The 18,260-nt window shown below is 40.5% G+C and overlaps 1 protein-coding gene across 17 annotated transcripts in view; it reads left to right on the forward strand.

The window, feature by feature from the left end:
• The window catches only part of LOC6039967 (unconventional myosin-XVIIIa), a 120,483-nt gene that overhangs the window by 39,473 nt on the left and 62,750 nt on the right, over positions 1–18,260 (forward strand). For all 17 annotated transcript variants that reach the window (XR_005277214.1, XR_005277215.1, XM_038253467.1 and 14 more), the window contains 2 exons: positions 51–1,720; positions 1,788–1,976. Coding sequence is in view for 15 of the 17 variants with exons in the window: in XM_038253467.1 (XP_038109395.1) it covers positions 51–1,720; positions 1,788–1,976 (1,859 nt within the window). In the remaining 2 variants the exon portion in view is untranslated. The remainder of the gene's footprint in view (positions 1–50; positions 1,721–1,787; positions 1,977–18,260) is intronic.

Genomic DNA, 18,260 nt, shown 5'->3' on the forward strand with positions numbered 1-18,260 from the left:
GCAAGAATTAAAAGGGCACGTTTCAAGCACCAATTTTGTGTTCATTTTAGGATCGGCTAACAAAATACTGACGGCAGAGCGGGTGAGTGCCATGAACACGATCCTGGAGGCGTTTGGCAACGCAAAGACGTGTCTCAACACGAACGCGACACGGTTCACGCAGATTTTAAGCCTGGACTTTGACCACTGTGGCCAGATTGCGTCCGCGTCGATACAGATACTGCTGTTGGAAAAGTCCCGCGCGGGGAGACGCACCAGCAATGACCATCACACGTTTCACGTCTTTGGAAGGCTGTTGGCCGGGGCTGAAGGCCACCTACAGAAGGAACTCTACCTGGATAATATAAACTTTGACGAAGGCAACCTGTTTGTCACACTTCCATCAAAGTTGGAAGAGAAACAGAACGCTTCGCTAGATTTTGCTCGCTTACAGCAAGCATTCAGCGTACTTAACGTGGATCCATCGTCCGTCAAAGCACTTTGGTTTGTGCTGGCAGCGATATTCCACCTGGGCAGTGCAAATTGTTCAATTATCGGAACAGGTTCTACTGCCCGGATTCAGTTTGCCAATCCGTCAGCAGCAAGGAAAGCTTCTAACCTGCTTGGGATTTCGATGGACGACCTAACGACGGCTGCATTCTCGAATGCAACTTCCAAGTCGAATCCAGCTTCACCAACCAAATCTGGCGCGTCGCCAACCTCGGAGCAGCAGGACTTGGCCGCAGCGGCTTTGGATAGTTTGGAAGGATTCGTGATTGGTTTGTACTCTGAAGTTGTGGCAGCTGCCATAGCCCTGGTCAACAAAGCCATTAGCACTACCAGCAACACGATAGCTTCAATCCTTCTCATTGATACGCCTGGCTTCCAGAACCCGGCCAGTTGCGGACAGCAAACTGGAGCTTCCTTGTCGGATCTGAGACACAACTATCTGCAAGAACGATTACAGCTGCTTTTCCATCACGTAACGCTAGTCGCTCCACGAAATCGATACGCACAGGAATTGGTTGAAATAAACGCCGGTTTTAGCCACGATTCTAATCCAGGACCACTTGTTAACCTTCTTGATAAAGCACCCCAAAGCCATGTCGTGCGAACTTCCCAGAATAATCTACGCGATCAAGACAAACGAGGTCTTCTTTGGATGCTCGACGAAGAAACGATGTATCCAAATTCTAATGACGACACATTTCTGGAACGTCTGTTTTCTTCCTACGGAGATCGTGAAAGCCAAACCCTAGTTCGACGAGGAGCTGGAACCCGACAGTTTATTCTTCAACACATGCAAGGAACCAACCCCGTACTCTACAGCTCATCCGGTTGGCTGAAGGGAAGCCACGAGCACCCGTCGACCAAGTGTGCAATCAGCGTCCTCCAAGACAGTACCAAGACGGAGATTAGCAGTCTCTTCACCACCGGATTCGCCCGTAGCGGTGGAACCGTTTACTTTGGCTCGATCGTGGGAACCGAAGGCACGCAATCGCTTAGGCGCGTATCCAGCATACGGCGATCCTTCACTTCTGCGGGCATCAAGCGCAACTCGGTCATGTTGCAGGTCAAGTTTACCGTTGACGGTATCATCGACACACTCAGACGGACCGGCACGCACTTTGTTCACTGTTACCTGTTGCTGCACAATGCCGGTACGACGAACTATATGAACCTGAATACCAAAGCATTGCAAAACGACGACATCGTGAATGTTCCCCTGCTGAGAAGCCAGGTAAACACCGAGCTCTCACAATGATCTAAAACAAATCACATAACTAAAAAAAAATCTACGTTTTCAGCTGCGAGGTTCGCAAATCCTGGACTTTGCCCGCCTGCATCGACTAGGCTTTCCGGTCAGTGTTCCGCTGTCGGAGTTTACGCGCCGTTTCGGGCTGCTTGCGGACGGAACGTTCGGCGAGATTACCGTCGAGAACATTCTGAACCACAACGAGATTGATCCGTCCGTGTACCGGATTGGACCAAGTCAGGTAGGTGCCAGTTTTATTTTGATTTTATAAATTGGTCCTTGTTCTGTTGTGTAGCAAAAAACTGTTTTTCCAAGATTGTCCAAGAATTTCTATGAATGATTCTGTTAAAATTAATTCTTGATTGTATTTCGCCAAAAACAATATTTAATGTCCTATGGTTTCGTTTGTACTAAATCTATGAAAAAAGGTTTCAATATTCTTAAAAATTTTAACACACCAAATTTTCCATAAGAATCACTCCATAAAACAAAGTTTGTGCATGCTGCTTTCTGATCATGCCTTATGTTCTTTCTTCAATGTACTAGAATGGCTTCCATTGTTTGCCACCATGAATTGTTTCAAGGGTACCGGGAATCACAACCATTAGGGTGGTCTATATGCGGGTACCACCCTGAGCTACCTTTTGAATCAAAGATAGACCCGTCACTAGGCTGAACTCTTAATTCAATCTGATCAATCTGATCTTGGGAACCCTTCCCCCTAAACCGTTGAAGCTTGTAAGGGAAAAATCATCGAAATAGTTGACTGTTTGTTCCATTCCTCGGACGTAGAATCATCGTGGAATTTTCTATTTCTGGACCACAATTTTAAATATTCGCTTCCAACCAGTAATTTGAGCTACAGTCGACTCTCTGGCAGTCGATCTCCTCGATAACAATATCGTTCCAGCTTTCAATAAATTTGTTAGTCCCTTCAAGTAGTATGCTTTTTCTTTCAATAATTTGATACTCCCGCTCTCGACGGTCCCTTCAATGAGCATAAGCATAAGAATAAGCATAGGTTGCTTACTCCGTTATTGACCAGGACCTCCAGAAGTTACATTCACGAGCCGTGAAAGATGAGTGGGAGCTTTCTTTCCTCGCTTCGCAACTTCTCAAAGGCCCCTATCATGCTGATCAATATCGGCGCCGGCCACGACCAGTGGTAGGGCCACGGGGAAGTGGATGGGAATGTTAGTCCGATACTTGAGTGATAGAGACCGCCCAATCGACTGCTTCTCCGACAAAGTATCACATGAGTTTTGAGGGGGTTAGTAGATGGGTATGAGGTCAGGATTCACGAGTGGCAGTGATGTGACCATGAGCATTTTGATTATCGGTTGAAAATTTTAAACCTTAGGCAGCCGGCTACGGAAAGATAAATAATTGATTATTTAAAAAAAATAATCGAACGCGTACCAACCGAGCAGTAACGCTATGGGCTGAACGAAATGAAATTTTTATTGACGTATTATTCGGTGACGTTCAATTTAAAATAGATCAGGATTCAATCGTTGCCTTCCGAGCTGCGACGCTATGAGAAGGTCTTATCAATTCCTCAATCGCGTATTTTTTAAACTTCTTACCGCCGGCGGGCCATCCGAGCAACGATGCTATCGGCAACGAGCTATCAGAAAAAAATGTAATTATAATTGACGTTTTATTCGACGACGTGCAGTTCATACTATAATATCACAAATATCACGAAAATATCAAATGGTGCTGCTACACAGCACCCGACCTCTCAATGAAAAAAAACTTCACGATTTTTTCCGACCAGACCGCGAACAACCGGCTCGTATGCAGAAATTAGACTCACTAACGACGACGCGAATCTCTATTTCAATGAATTCCCGAAACTTCTACTACTTCTCGTAGGTTCTCACGCGTCGATCCACACTCCGTCCAACTTCTCTGGCCACACCGCAACCACTTTTTTCAATCATTTCGAGATCTTTCTACCACTTTCTCACGGGTTCTCGCGTGCCGATTCATATTGATATCACTCAAATTTCTTATGAATATGTTTTGAGAACTCTAACCAACTATATTTGACCAATATTTGGCCTCCACTAAAAAAAGTTAAACTTTTCAGCACTTGTTTCGAAAAGTAACACTTTTCAACATTTTTTTGATTTAAACGATTTATTGACAAAATACATGAAAATTTGACATAAAATTTCACTCAGTGTAAGTTTTTTGGAATTGCAAAAAATATTGTATGGAACTCGTTGCAAAACTTGATTTTTTCAGCACTCTTCGTATTTATCCAACTCGGTGAACTTCGTTGGATAAATGTACGACTCGTGCTGAAAAAATCCATAACAAAAAAAAGTATTAGTTTCGGTTCAATATTAGCAGAGATATGCCCAATTTCCTAAAATAAATAGTGACATTCTCCATTTTTTTTAATTTAAGAGCGAGTTTTTCACCAATGTGTAACAGGTCGTATCGATTTGGATGAAACTTTCAGCATTTGTTTGTCTATACATGAGATGAACTCATGCCAAATATGAGCCCTCTACGACAAAGGGAAGTGGGGTAAAACGGTCATTGAAATTTGAGGTCCAAAAAACATAAAAAATCTTAATTGCTCGCATTTCAGTAAAACTCCATCATTTCCAACTATCTTAGATGCATTCGAAAGGTCTTTTGAGGCATTTCAAAATGAGCCATCGACATTTAGGATTGTTTTAACTTTTGACAAAGAACTTTGACCTAAGGTTTCTATACGTGGTGTCAATCCAAAATTTTCGCGAAGCGAAAACGTTACGTGACGAATTCCCCTCTCGGCAAATTTCCCAAGAAATTTCCCCTCTTTTTGGTGCACGCTGGTTGGATGAAAGAACGTTTCCCAATCAGTCAAAACGCGGCTCGGTCGGTCCCGAAAATTCATTCTATTGCTGGACGTCGACGAGAACACATCAGAAGCAGATGGCCTGGTGGCCCGGTAGCAGACGGCCTGGAGGTCCGGGAGCAGATGGCTTGGAGGCAAGGACCAGCTAAGACATTCCAGTCGCGGGAGTCGACTGGACTGGACTGGACCTGGACTGGCGTGGCCGGAGGCCCCGCGGATGTTCCGATGGGGGGACATTTGCCGGACCGTAAGAGTTGGGGCAATATGGGTATCAAACTTTATGGTTTTTGATACTGGACATAAAAAGTTGCGTTTGGCCATTATCTGAAGTTAAGCAGTTAAAATAATTTGCTTATTAGGCAGGAAGTAATAAATAGATTACTGCGATGCACATGCACGCTGCGAAAATCGGTTTCTGGAAATTTAGAATAACTATCTCGTAATCAATTAAAGCCCTATAAAGAACAGTTTTAATGTCAGCTGTTCAAATTTCCTTGCAGCCTTGCAAAAACATTCCCGCATCTTGATAACTTTCGAGTGGTGAAGGAAAGTCATTTGATTTCACCTCGATTTCTATTTCAGCTCCACTTGCCATTTCCGTCCTCTTAGTTCGATAGGACGTTAATTATGAGGGGGGAATTTTGGACCGGACATTCTAATCGAAAATTACAACAATCATCTTGCAAAGTTCTTTGTCATACTGGTCATGTGTAACATAACCACCTGCACCTTTTTCTCAAAGCTTTTGCAAATAACTGTTAAAAATGGATTTTTTTTAAAACCTTAATATCTTTTTGCAACAGCCTCCAACACCCATACTCCCATAGGTCAAAAGTTAGGGAATTTCATGGACTATAAGCCTGCGATAATAACTTTTTGTCCAATCGCAGTTTTTCTCATAGTTTTTCAATTTTTCTATAACAAACTTTTTACAACGTTAGTTTTTGCCTTGTAGGCTTCCATAGCGGCACTTTTTGGTCTCAATTTTGTCACATTCGGAATCCTCGGAAAATTTCACGTTTGTTAGAAGTATTGAAGTTGTAAATTTGATTTAAAAAATAATTGAATAAAACATTTTTGAAAAAAGAAATAGATCTTATTTACTCTGTGGTCAATACGTCAAATGCTGTATCAAGTAGGCGAAAACCTGTTTACCCCTAATCCAACAAATTGTTGAAAAAAATATATAAATATATATTTAATTTATTCTGAATGGCATTTTTTCAATCAAATTTACAACTCCAATACTTCTAACTAAAGTGAAATTTTCCGAGAATTCCGAATATGACAAAATTGAGACCAAAAAAAGCGGCTATGGAAGCCTACAGGGAAAAAACTAACGGTGTAAAAAGTTTGATATAGAAAAATCGAAAATCTATGAGAAAAACTGCGATTGGCCAAAAAGTTAATACCGTAGGCTTATAGTCCATGAAATTACCTATCTTTCGACCTATGGGAGTATGGATGTTGCAGGCTGTTGCAAAAAGATATTAAGGTTTTAAAAAAATCCATTTTTAACAGTAATTTTCAAAAGCTATGAGAAAAAGTCAAACCAATCCTGGATGTCTATGGCACATTTTGAAGTGCTTCAAAAGACCTTTCGAATGCATCTAAGATAGTTGGAAATGATGAAGTTTTACGGAAATGCGAGCAATTTTAAGATTTTCTATGTTTTTTGCCTTTCTTACTAAAGAAAGGTATAGGTTTTACTTTAAGGCTGGACGTCATTTTTATCTTCGTAAATAAGACGATACAGCATGAATTTCAATCGGAAAAATCGCCAAAAATTCACACTGCATCGATTTTCGACGCTCTATCGATTCACCTTGACAGAACTCGTCTATCTCAAACCCTCGAATTTTGAGAAAATAAATTCCGTGGAGGTCGAGTGATGTTCGTATGTGGCAAAATTTTTCAAAATTTTATGTCGCGCCGTTCTCAGTTTACCTCAAACTTCAAAGCCCGTTTTACCCCACTTCCCTTTGTCGTAAAGGGCTCATATTTGGCATGAGTTCATCTCATGTGAGCATGAGCATGAGCATGAGCATGAGAGATCACCCATGGTTGCCCCTCCGTTGCTGAACAGAACCGTAATATCCTTTCAGCACTACTGATTATAGGCTTCGACAATCTAGTGGTGTTTCCCTTATCAACAGCATGTATGAATGCGCTGAAAAGATAAAACACCATGATTGCTAAAGCTAGATCAGTTGCGAATAGGTAACAGTCATTGGCCACCAACGGCGCCCGCCATGTCAGTTTGTAGACCTCGATTTTAAGGGACGGGAATGTTAGTTAGCGCAGGTTGCTACTAGGGCAGCTGATTTACTCTGTGCTTACACCCCACGAGCGCCAGGAACCTGAAAACTTGTTAGTAGGATAGGGTGTTTGGTCAGGGTTCATCATAGAAGATGATGATGCGACCCAAAATCATAGTGTTTGTTAAAAGATGTTATATATTATTCTCAAGGCAAACAATCGGATGCTGCGGATGAGACATTTCCCGTTTATCGGTTGTTAAATTTTAAATGAAATGGTCTAGTCTTAGACAGCCGGCTGTGGAAAGATAGAACCAAAATCATTTGTAATTAAAGAATGAAGGATTAAACAATGTAACTTTTAACTTGAGATGATTTTACGAGTTTTAAATGATTGATGTTTAGTGAGGTACTGATTAACGGTGCGAACGACGAGTTTCGATGTGTATCGAGCTGAAATGGTATGATAGGGTGTTGATAGGGTCAAATCAAACTGGCTAGCTGTCATCGGGACAGCCAAAGCCAGCCGCACCTTCACACGCACACACGCACGCGAGAAAAACGAAAAACACACCGACGGCGGACGCGAAAATTCTACGATCCTACGGAAAGGAATCGCAAATCTGACTGGCTCAACTGTCATCGGGACAGCAAAAGCCAGCCGCACCTTCACACGCACACACGCACGCCAAAAAAACGAAAAACACACCGACGGCGGACGCGAAAATTCTACGATCCTACGGAAAGGAATCGCAAATCTGACTGGCTCAACTGTCATCGGGACAGCAAAAGCCAGCCGCACCTTCACACGCACACACGCACGCCAAAAAAACGAAAAACACACCGACGGCGGACGCGAAAATTCTACGACCCTACGGAAAGGAATCGCAATCTGACTGGCTCAACTGTCATCGAGACAGCCTGAGCCAGCCGCACCTTCACACGCACACACGCACGCCAAAAAAACGAAAAACACACCGACGGCGGACGCGAAAATTCTACGATCCTACGGAAAGGAATCGCAAATCTGACTGGCTCAACTGTCATCGGGACAGCAAAAGCCAGCCGCACCTTCACACGCACACACGCACGCCAAAAAAAACGAAAAACACACCGACGGCGGACGCGAAAATTCTACGACCCTACGGAAAGGAAAAGCAAATCTGACTGGCTCAACTGTCATCGGGACAGCAAAAGCCAGCCGCACCTTCACACGCACACACGCACGCCAAAAACGAAAAACACACCGACGGCGGACGCGAAAATTCTACGATCCTACGGAAAGGAATCGCAAATCTGACTGGCTCAACTGTCATCGGGACAGCAAAAGCCAGCCGCACCTTCACACGCACACACGCACGCCAAAAAAAACGAAAAACACACCGACGGCGGACGCGAAAATTCTTACGACCCTACGGAAAGGAAAAGCAAATCTGACTGGCTCAACTGTCATCGGGACAGCCAAAGCCAGCCGCACCTTCACACGCACACACGCACGCCAAAAAAACGAAAAACACACCGACGGCGGACGCGAAAATTCTACGATCCTACGGAAAGGAATCGCAAATCTGACTGGCTCAACTGTCATCGGGACAGCAAAAGCCAGCCGCACCTTCACACGCACACACGCACGCCAAAAAAAAACGAAAAACACACCGACGGCGGACGCGAAAATTCTTACGACCCTACGGAAAGGAAAAGCAAATCTGACTGGCTCAACTGTCATCGGGACAGACAAAGCCAGCCGCACCTTCACACGCACACACGCACGCCAAAAAAACGAAAAACACACCGACGGCGGACGCGAAAATTCTACGATCCTACGGAAAGGAATCGCAAATCTGACTGGCTCAACTGTCATCGGGACAGCAAAAGCCAGCCGCACCTTCACACGCACACACGCACGCCAAAAAAAACGAAAAACACACCGACGGCGGACGCGAAAATTCTACGATCCTACGGAAAGGAATCGCAAATCTGACTGGCTCAACTGTCATCGGGACAGCAAAAGCCAGCCGCACCTTCACACGCACACACGCACGCCAAAAAAAACGAAAAACACACCGACGGCGGACGCGAAAATTCTACGACCCTACGGAAAGGAATCGCAAATCTGACTGGCTCAACTGTCATCGAGACAGCCTGAGCCAGCCGCACCTTCACACGCACACACGCACGCCAAAAAAACGAAAAACACACCGACGGCGGACGCGAAAATTCTACGATCCTACGGAAAGGAATCGCAAATCTGACTGGCTCAACTGTCATCGGGACAGCAAAAGCCAGCCGCACCTTCACACGCACACACGCACGCCAAAAAAAACGAAAAACACACCGACGGCGGACGCGAAAATTCTACGACCCTACGGAAAGGAAAAGCAAATCTGACTGGCTCAACTGTCATCGGGACAGCAAAAGCCAGCCGCACCTTCACACGCACACACGCACGCCAAAAAAACGAAAAACACACCGACGGCGGACGCGAAAATTCTACGATCCTACGGAAAGGAATCGCAAATCTGACTGGCTCAACTGTCATCGGGACAGCAAAAGCCAGCCGCACCTTCACACGCACACACGCACGCCAAAAAAAACGAAAAACACACCGACGGCGGACGCGAAAATTTTACGACCCTACGGAAAGGAAAAGCAAATCTGACTGGCTCAACTGTCATCGGGACAGCCAAAGCCAGCCGCACCTTCACACGCACACACGCACGCCAAAAAAACGAAAAACACACCGACGGCGGACGCGAAAATTCTACGATCCTACGGAAAGGAATCGCAAATCTGACTGGCTCAACTGTCATCGGGACAGCAAAAGCCAGCCGCACCTTCACACGCACACACGCACGCCAAAAAAAACGAAAAACACACCGACGGCGGACGCGAAAATTCTTACGACCCTACGGAAAGGAAAAGCAAATCTGACTGGCTCAACTGTCATCGGGACAGCCAAAGCCAGCCGCACCTTCACACGCACACACGCACGCCAAAAAAACGAAAAACACACCGACGGCGGACGCGAAAATTCTACGATCCTACGGAAAGGAATCGCAAATCTGACTGGCTCAACTGTCATCGGGACAGCAAAAGCCAGCCGCACCTTCACACGCACACACGCACGCCAAAAAAACGAAAAACACACACCGACGGCGGACGCGAAAATTCTACGATCCTACGGAAAGGAATCGCAAATCTGACTGGCTCAACTGTCATCGGGACAGCAAAAGCCAGCCGCACCTTCACACGCACACACGCACGCCAAAAAAACGAAAAACACACCGACGGCGGACGCGAAAATTCTTACGACCCTACGGAAAGGAAAAGCAAATCTGACTCATTTGGCATGAGTTCATCTCATGTATATACAAACAAACGCTGAAAGTTTCATCCAAATCGGAGCACCTCGATACGACCTGTTACACATTGGTGAAAAACTCGATTTTAATTCCCTTTCGCATAATCGGCACTGCCTACTAAGTTTTTAAATGAATGTTATAGAATAATTTTCATGAATTTCGTCAAAACTTATTACAAATTTTATGTTTCAATAAAATATTATCATCATAAAAATTATCAGAGTAGGCAGTGTTCATCATGTGAAAGAGAATTAAATCAAGAAATTTTGGAGAAAGTCACTATTTATTTTAGGAAATTGGGAATATCTCTGCTAATATTGAACCAAAGCTGATACTTATTTATGAAATTTGTTCAGAAAACTGTTATCTACAATGTTAACTGTTTTAAAATGTAATGGTGTAATGTGGCAGAGGAATTAACAAATATTTTTCAGCGCCTATTGGGTATTAAACAGCTTTTACAACCTCTCTTTTAAAGTTTTTTTTTAACAACGATTGCTTTTGCTCGAGCGAGAAAGTATCCACTAGTCATAATACCAAACACAAACAAAAACACTCGTCATGTCCGCAAGCCTAGCACGTGCTAAGGCAGCAGTGGATGCCAATTGCCAATTGTATGCAAAGTTATTTCTAACCACACTGACTGAACATTCATTGCATTACTGCTGCATTAGTGAACATAATTTCTCCTCCCATGTAGGTTGGTACGTTTATCTATTTTGCCCTTACAGGTGAGCTACATGGTTAAAATTTCTTTTCTCCGAAGAAATTCCTTTTAGTGCGAAACATGAGTTTCGATTGATCGATTTGAACCAACTAGTTGTTCAAAACAATGTTTGCATTTAAGTTGGTTCAGTTCCACGCAAACGTGATCTAATTCAAGGTGGTTTGATCAGTTTCGACGAAAATATTGCAGTTGTATGAAACATTAGCTGTCTGTACAATTCGTCAATATCTTACTGGCTTTCTTAGACCAGACATTTTTTTCTGAGTGCATTTTCCCCCCTATCTTCGTTATGTAGAAAGTAGCTATTTTACGTAATTGGTTTATCGATCATCATTTAATTCTAATTTATGTTTATGTATCAATTTAGTTTTTTTTTTTGACAATTTTTTTAACTTCATTATCCCGGTACGAGAATCGAACTCACGCTTACAAGGCGAAACCCCATCTCGGAGTACCAAACCTTCCCCCAACGAATACAACCAAATCTCGGAGCGTATGGTGGGGGACACGCTTCTTCCTCCCCTGTCGATTCAGAATTGTGTTGCTGTTCGAACACTCAGTGCTCAAACTCAACCCAATTACGAGTCATCTCTGCGATACGGCTTTACGCAGTAGGCCTGGCCGCTTTAACGCTTGCGATGTTTCAATGCATTCCGATGCAATGGCGCACTACAAATGTTAATAAATGACAAGAAGATTGGCTGCGCTAGGGTCTGATTAGATTAGATAAGATTAGATTAGACGAAACCATGGCTCGAAATGTAGATTTTTAACATTCATTACTGTTATTGTATCGTTAATAATTTACAGTTCTTTGATGTGAGATCCCAAGTAACATTTTTTTCCAGGAGTTCTACAAGAGCTCTTCAAGATAGCTACAACATAGCAGTGTGGACCGCGGTAGGATAAAACTCTTTTCAAGTACTCTTCCAAACTCCTGAAGATGTTTTGAAGAGAATTTTATCCTACCACGGTTCAAATTGCTATGCTGTAGCAATCTTGAAGAGCTCTTGTAGAACTCTTGGAAAAAAATGTTACTTGGGATAGATCGTTGTACTTAGATTTTTATTATTCAATCAATTAGAGTGAAACTCCACTGCGGCCATGTTGCCCTTAGTCCCAACTTGCTGAACAACAGCCAATTTAGTGCTGCAATCCCAACAAGGTATTAACGAAGACGCTGTTGTTTTATTGCTTGCTTGTAAAAGCAAACTCTCCATGTTTATGGGACTGTCTTGCGGTTACGACCCGCGTACAGAGCCCGATCATGCACGGGACTTTATATCTGGTTCTCATCTCTTTCTCTCTTTTGATTTCTCTGAAAAAGGGTTTTGTATCCGTTGACTGGTAGTACTCGCGAAGCTTTTTCGCTGGATTCGCTGGGTTCGGTTGTTGTGTGTGTGTGTGGTTTTTCTTTGGCCAGGTATTCGACCGCCGGAGCTGACTTGGCGAGACAACGCGCTGAGGCTTTGATGGTTTTGTTTGTATTGTGCTTGGCTTTACAGTTTACAGGCTCGGTTTTTGTTTCTGCTTCTTTCTACACACCTTTTTCTCAACTCTTTCCGAGTTTCTGTGTGTGCTTGCAAGCATAATGTGTGTAGAAGGAAAATAATAAAAATAATAAAAAACAACATCACACAGCGTGGACTTGGACTTGGAAGTTTAAACACCGGAGAAGTGGTTTGTGTATAGGTTTTGTGTATTCCTTCTCAGCTTGTGAATTGTGGGCTTCGTTGCTGCTGACTGATATGTTTCAGTTTTAAATCGTCTGCTTAACGTGCCACTTGCGCCGCTACTATTCTCATGCGTTTGGGGGAAAATTAAAATTTTGTCTCCCGCGGTCGGTGAGTGTTTGCCCGCTGCAAATACTAAAGTCGTTTCCGGTGTCGTTCGCGCGCGGTTTGTGCAACATTAGTGAATTGAAGCATCTCCAGAGTGGTGTAAATCAAAAGATAGATTTGATTAATCAGTTGTGAATTTAAGCATCAGTGAATTTGTTGAATAATTCGTTCAATTTCATAACTAGTTGAATGTGTATAAAAAAAAATTGGAAATCAACATTACAGAAACAAGTGAAGGAATAGTTTGTGAACATAATCAATAGTGAAAAGCTTTTCTTCGATTTGCACAAATGCTTATGTTAACATCCCTGTTGCTGTTGTTGTCTTGAAAACATTTAAGTGTGCTTCGCACTCTGAACATTGAGAATTTTGCAAAATATTTGTTAAAAAGTTTAGTGCAGGACTATATTTCTTACTTCTTTGAACAAAACTATTGTATTCGGACTCTACCGGAAACAAATTGTGTTCCCCAACGTGTATCCACTTGGCAATGACCGTGGACCGTCGACCTGTGCAACGCCGTGGATTAAAGTAGGGAAAAGACAAAAAAACACAAACATGATTTACTCTGTTCGTCGGAGTTGTGCTTCCACCGAGTGTATAGTTCACCAAAATGTAGAACATCATTATCCGGGTTTGGGTTCTACTCTCTTCCTGTGAGAGCTTCTTCTAATCCAGTTTTGCCCCTTTTCCTCGAAACGAGCCTTTACGTCGGTTGGCGTGTGTTTTAGGCTCTGAGAACAATCGTGCTAGAGCCTAGCTATAGCCAAAGCGAATGAATCTCCCCGATAATTACGTTAATTTCGTTTCAATTTTCGTTTTCCGGCTCTCGTGGTTTAGCGTTTTCATCGCATTACATTGTGGGGTGCCCTGTTGAACGCATACCAGGCTTATGGGTGAGCTTTTTGGATTTCGTGCGATTTAAGCGTGGTTTACCGGCGCAAATCGCACTGTTTAGAACATTTATTTTGTTTCTACTGAATTAATATTAGATTTTTTGTTAAAAATGTCGCATGTATACTAGGATGCCCAGAATATGGGACTTTTTCTCAAAACTTAGCTCCACAAGCTGAATATTGTTCTTTGAGCTAACGTCATGATTCGAAATCCGGACACTTAGTAGCATATGATTAGTGTTATAGCTGGCAAAAAATCATGTAATAAGTTGGAAATGTAGAAATATCACCAGGACGTAGTATAAACAGTCAGTTTCAAGAAAATACATGCAAAATGGGTCTTATCTAACAATTTTTCATCAGAATTTTAAAAATAAAATGACTTGTTGTGCTTCGAATCCAGGACACTGATAAAAACTGATTCGAAATCCGGACACTTTTGCTTCGAATTCCGGACACGATTTTACTTGTGAATCGCACAAATTTGGACTGAAATGTTAGTGAATGGCATTCTTTAGGTCTCAAATAAGCTGTTAACATTAAAACAATCGATAGTTTATATAAAAATTTGCTAGAATTTAAGGAAATTGAAACCATACATTTCTGCTTTGCCTTCCCGGTGCTTCGAAAGCCTATGAAATATTTCAAGTGAAATGTTTCGAATTTTTGGTAAACTTAAAATTTTATTGTATTTAATTGTTTTGGCATTAACTACAGCGTTCAAACAAGCTTTAAATGAAAGTTGATGTTGGAATTCATCATATTACACAGTTTTGACATTCATAATGCAAACTTATATCCAAATAATTGATAAAACAAGATGAGGTGTCCGGGTTTCGAAGCGTCCGGGAATTCGAATCATGACGTTATTTTAGGACTCTGGGCTAAACATGAGCAAAATCGGTCAATATTTACCCATTGATACTCCAAGCTAAAGTTTGTATGGGAAAAATTGAAAAAAATGTTTGGAATACTCGACTTTCTTACGGTTTGGTCTGCACGGTGCGCTACTTCCATCCAAATATTCCTAAAAGTTAGATTCTTATTGAAAATTTAATGCTCTACAACTTTGTAGAACAGACCAAAGCTGTAAAAATGATCCTGAAAAGTTATTAGCGATTTAAATAAAGTCATTATTGTATGAAAAACATTTTTTTTCACCAGCTTTATGCTCGGGTATCAATGGGTTAATTTCAACCAATTTCGCTCAAAATTTGCACAGATGCTTAAAGTAACCCAAAATATAGTAAAACCTATACCTTTCTTTAGTAAGAAAGGCAAAAACGTTTTCCGCTTGTGGAGCAGTCATTTTTTCTGGGCACCCTAATGTATACACATGTGTTGACAGCAAGAATTGAGTTATTTTCTTGTTGCGTCTATCAATGATCATTTTATGTCAAAGGAGAAGACAAATTTTAACTCGAATGAAAAAATCAAATGCAATGGAGGTTAACCAGGTGGTTGGAAAGACTACCGTAAATTCAGCGTAAAATGAATTAAATATGTCTATCACGTCTCCAATTGCGTCACTTGACTTTTTTTTTTAATTTGCAGCGATGTTAAGAATTTATAAAAACTCTGTTAATTTGTGTAATTTTTGTTACATATAAATATTCATAATAATCGACTCTCGATTGATCTCAAAACTGCACTTTAGATAAACATGCGGTCAATCGAGAATCACCAACACAGAAATATTGTTCAACATTGGGTCGTTGATGGCTAAGGCCACGCCGAAGAGATCTTCTCTTTCAGCTCAAATAAGGTAGCTGTTTCTATTTTGGGACTGCTATTGATTGAGATTTATTTCACTTTTCTTAATATGTAGATATATTTAAAATTTGATTGACTTAAAATTACTAGCAATCACCTAAAAAAAAAATCTAGTATTAAAAATTGCTAAAGTCACCTTTTGACGCGTGAAACAATTATTTCTAAAGTTACCCTTTGACGCGTGAAACAATTATTGAACGGATGCATGCTTTTAACATCCTTTCGATTGATGCTTGTGATGGATAATTCTTTCCCATAACCCTGAGAAATGTGTTCATGTTTTGTAAACCCTGTGTGGCCTGGTGGATCATACAAGGCCCAACAACTTAAATTCCCAAAATTAAGCTGTAACTTTTGTATTGTCATGTTTTGATTGACTTATCCCAAGAATGCATCAAAGTAATCTTTTTTCAAAATTTGATTATCCGAAGCTCTTTTAAAAATTTTGGGTATTGGAGGTTTTGACAACGGCAGTAAATAATCAAAAATATTTAGTTTTATCTGATTATGGGTAGCTAATACTTTCTAAACATGACTTTCTACACCTTTTATGCTTGCAATTTTTACACATATTCTGCACATTTTCCCCGAAAAAGCTCAACATTGTGCAGCTTGTGAACACTTGTTTTTTTTTTCTTGTTATTTTTGCAAGCATCTTTTGCTCCTTTCAACCAAATCCGATGCGGATCGTGCAAAAGTGAGAGAGCTGCTGCATTGCTAATTCTATTTTAATCACCGCGTGGTTATCAAAGGCGCACTCCTCACAATGCGATCAAGTCCCAGAAAGCCAGCGAACCAAAACGGGAATAACACCATCGCTTGGCACGGCACCCACTTTGCTGACGGTGGTGAAGTGATGGCTGTGGTTGTTATGGGTTGATAATTGTGGGAAAAGTTGGGCTGAAGCTTATTAAGTCGTTCTAATTTGTTGCAAAAGGCTGACGGAAATTGATTGATTCGCGGTTGCAGCGTCTGGAGCAAATTGCTGGAACGAGGCTGAAATGTTTAAGGAAATCGTTTAGTCTGAATGGATTGATGAGTATGGTTGTCAAAACTTTTTTTTATTATGGATTAGAGTTAATCGTTGGTTTTTGGTTCTAGAAACAAATATTTGATGTTAAATGTTAACCTCCAAACATGACCCAATAGGGTGTAATATGATTATCGATTTTCCAGCACAGCAACTTTTCTGATCCTTTGATTTCAACAACTCACCAAAGTTTGGGAACAATTGTTTTCGTCCTCACTTTGGGCAAAGCGATTCAATTTTCTATTGGAAATTGTATGGGGAAACCCATTTTTTTATTTTGATATCGAAAAAAAATCACATTTCACGCTATATTAAACCCTTCCCGCCCAGAGCAAAATCGAGATTTTTTACGTTTTTCTACATTACTTGTAACTGGATCGTCTAAATTTGATGAAATTTTGATGGTTATAAGTTAACATTCTATATAAACAAATGCAGGTTGAAGCAAGTTGAAAAAATGTATGGTTGAAGAGAAAATCAGTGGTGCTCTGGAGTAACCATGTGCTTTAGAGGATTAAAATCGGACTTATATTTTCTGCATCAATGTCCCATATGCATATTCATCACATTTGCAGGGTGGCCACTCAAGTCGGGAAATCGGGAAAGTCGGGAAAAAGTCGGGAATTCGCCAAAATCCGCAAAAATCGGGAAAAAGTCGGGAATTTGTGATTTTTTGTCAAAAAGTTGGGAAAAGTCGGGAATTCTGAGCATATTTGTGTGAAAATTATTTTTCAACTTATGAACAATTTTAAAATTGAAGTCACTCATTTCTGCTATAGTAACTTTCTTTAAATTTAAGGTTCTTTTGACTATTTCAATATTTGTTCAATTGAGTATTGAAAAGCTGTTTAAGACATTCAAAATCCTAATGAATATTGGGGTCTTTGACACAGATTTTCGTAATATTTTTCTATGAATCGAATGATCGCTATTATTTTTTGTTCATTAAACAAGAGGTAATTTAAAAGTCAATGAAAAACTAATATAAAAATAAATCCTAATAGATTCTATTTAATTTTGTCACATAAATTAAATATTTGAAAACAGATTCCAAATTGAATGTGGCAATGGTTTTTTTTTTGTAAATATTATTAATTGTTAAACTAAATTCATTTAGTAATTTAAAATATGTTTTTTTTTCCAAATGTTACCCTTGAACTTTTTTTTGTGAGTATGCGTAAATTACCTACCATTAATAAAGCTTTATTTTCAGTTTTCGGAAAACTTAATTATCGCATAAAATCCAAAATTGAAAAAAAATACGTTTTTAAAACATAAAGAAAATTTTGAAATTGCAAAAAAATCAAGGAAATTTTGTGTTTTTTGCAATAAAATTGTTTAAAAAATAGTCTCATCAAACATTTTGCTTAAAAAAAGTGGGAAAACATACAATCATATCAAACTGAATTTTAATTGAAAAAACAAACAGTTAAATACTGACCACTAGATAAATTAGCATTGATTAGAAAATTCAATATCAGAAATTACAAAATTGAAAAGGGAACTTGGCAAAAACATTTTGTCATGAATTCCTTGACATTTTTCTAAATCCTTTAAATGAATAATAACAGCAATTATGTTTGAATCATTCTTTGATTTAAATTGATGATGAAGTTTAAAAAAAAATAGGATCGAGATTTTAAGTTAAGTTATTTTTAACTTTTTGTCATTTCCAGTTGAAACGAAGTATCAAAAACTATACGTTTGCCAATTTAAAAAATAACATGGAAGTTTTAAGTATTGTTGAACTTTCGATTATTTTTTCAAAGACTAATTGTTTG

This window comes from Culex quinquefasciatus, chromosome 2, assembly GCF_015732765.1.
Source record: "Culex quinquefasciatus strain JHB chromosome 2, VPISU_Cqui_1.0_pri_paternal, whole genome shotgun sequence".
In the NCBI taxonomy this organism is placed as follows: Eukaryota; Metazoa; Arthropoda; class Insecta; order Diptera; family Culicidae; genus Culex; species Culex quinquefasciatus.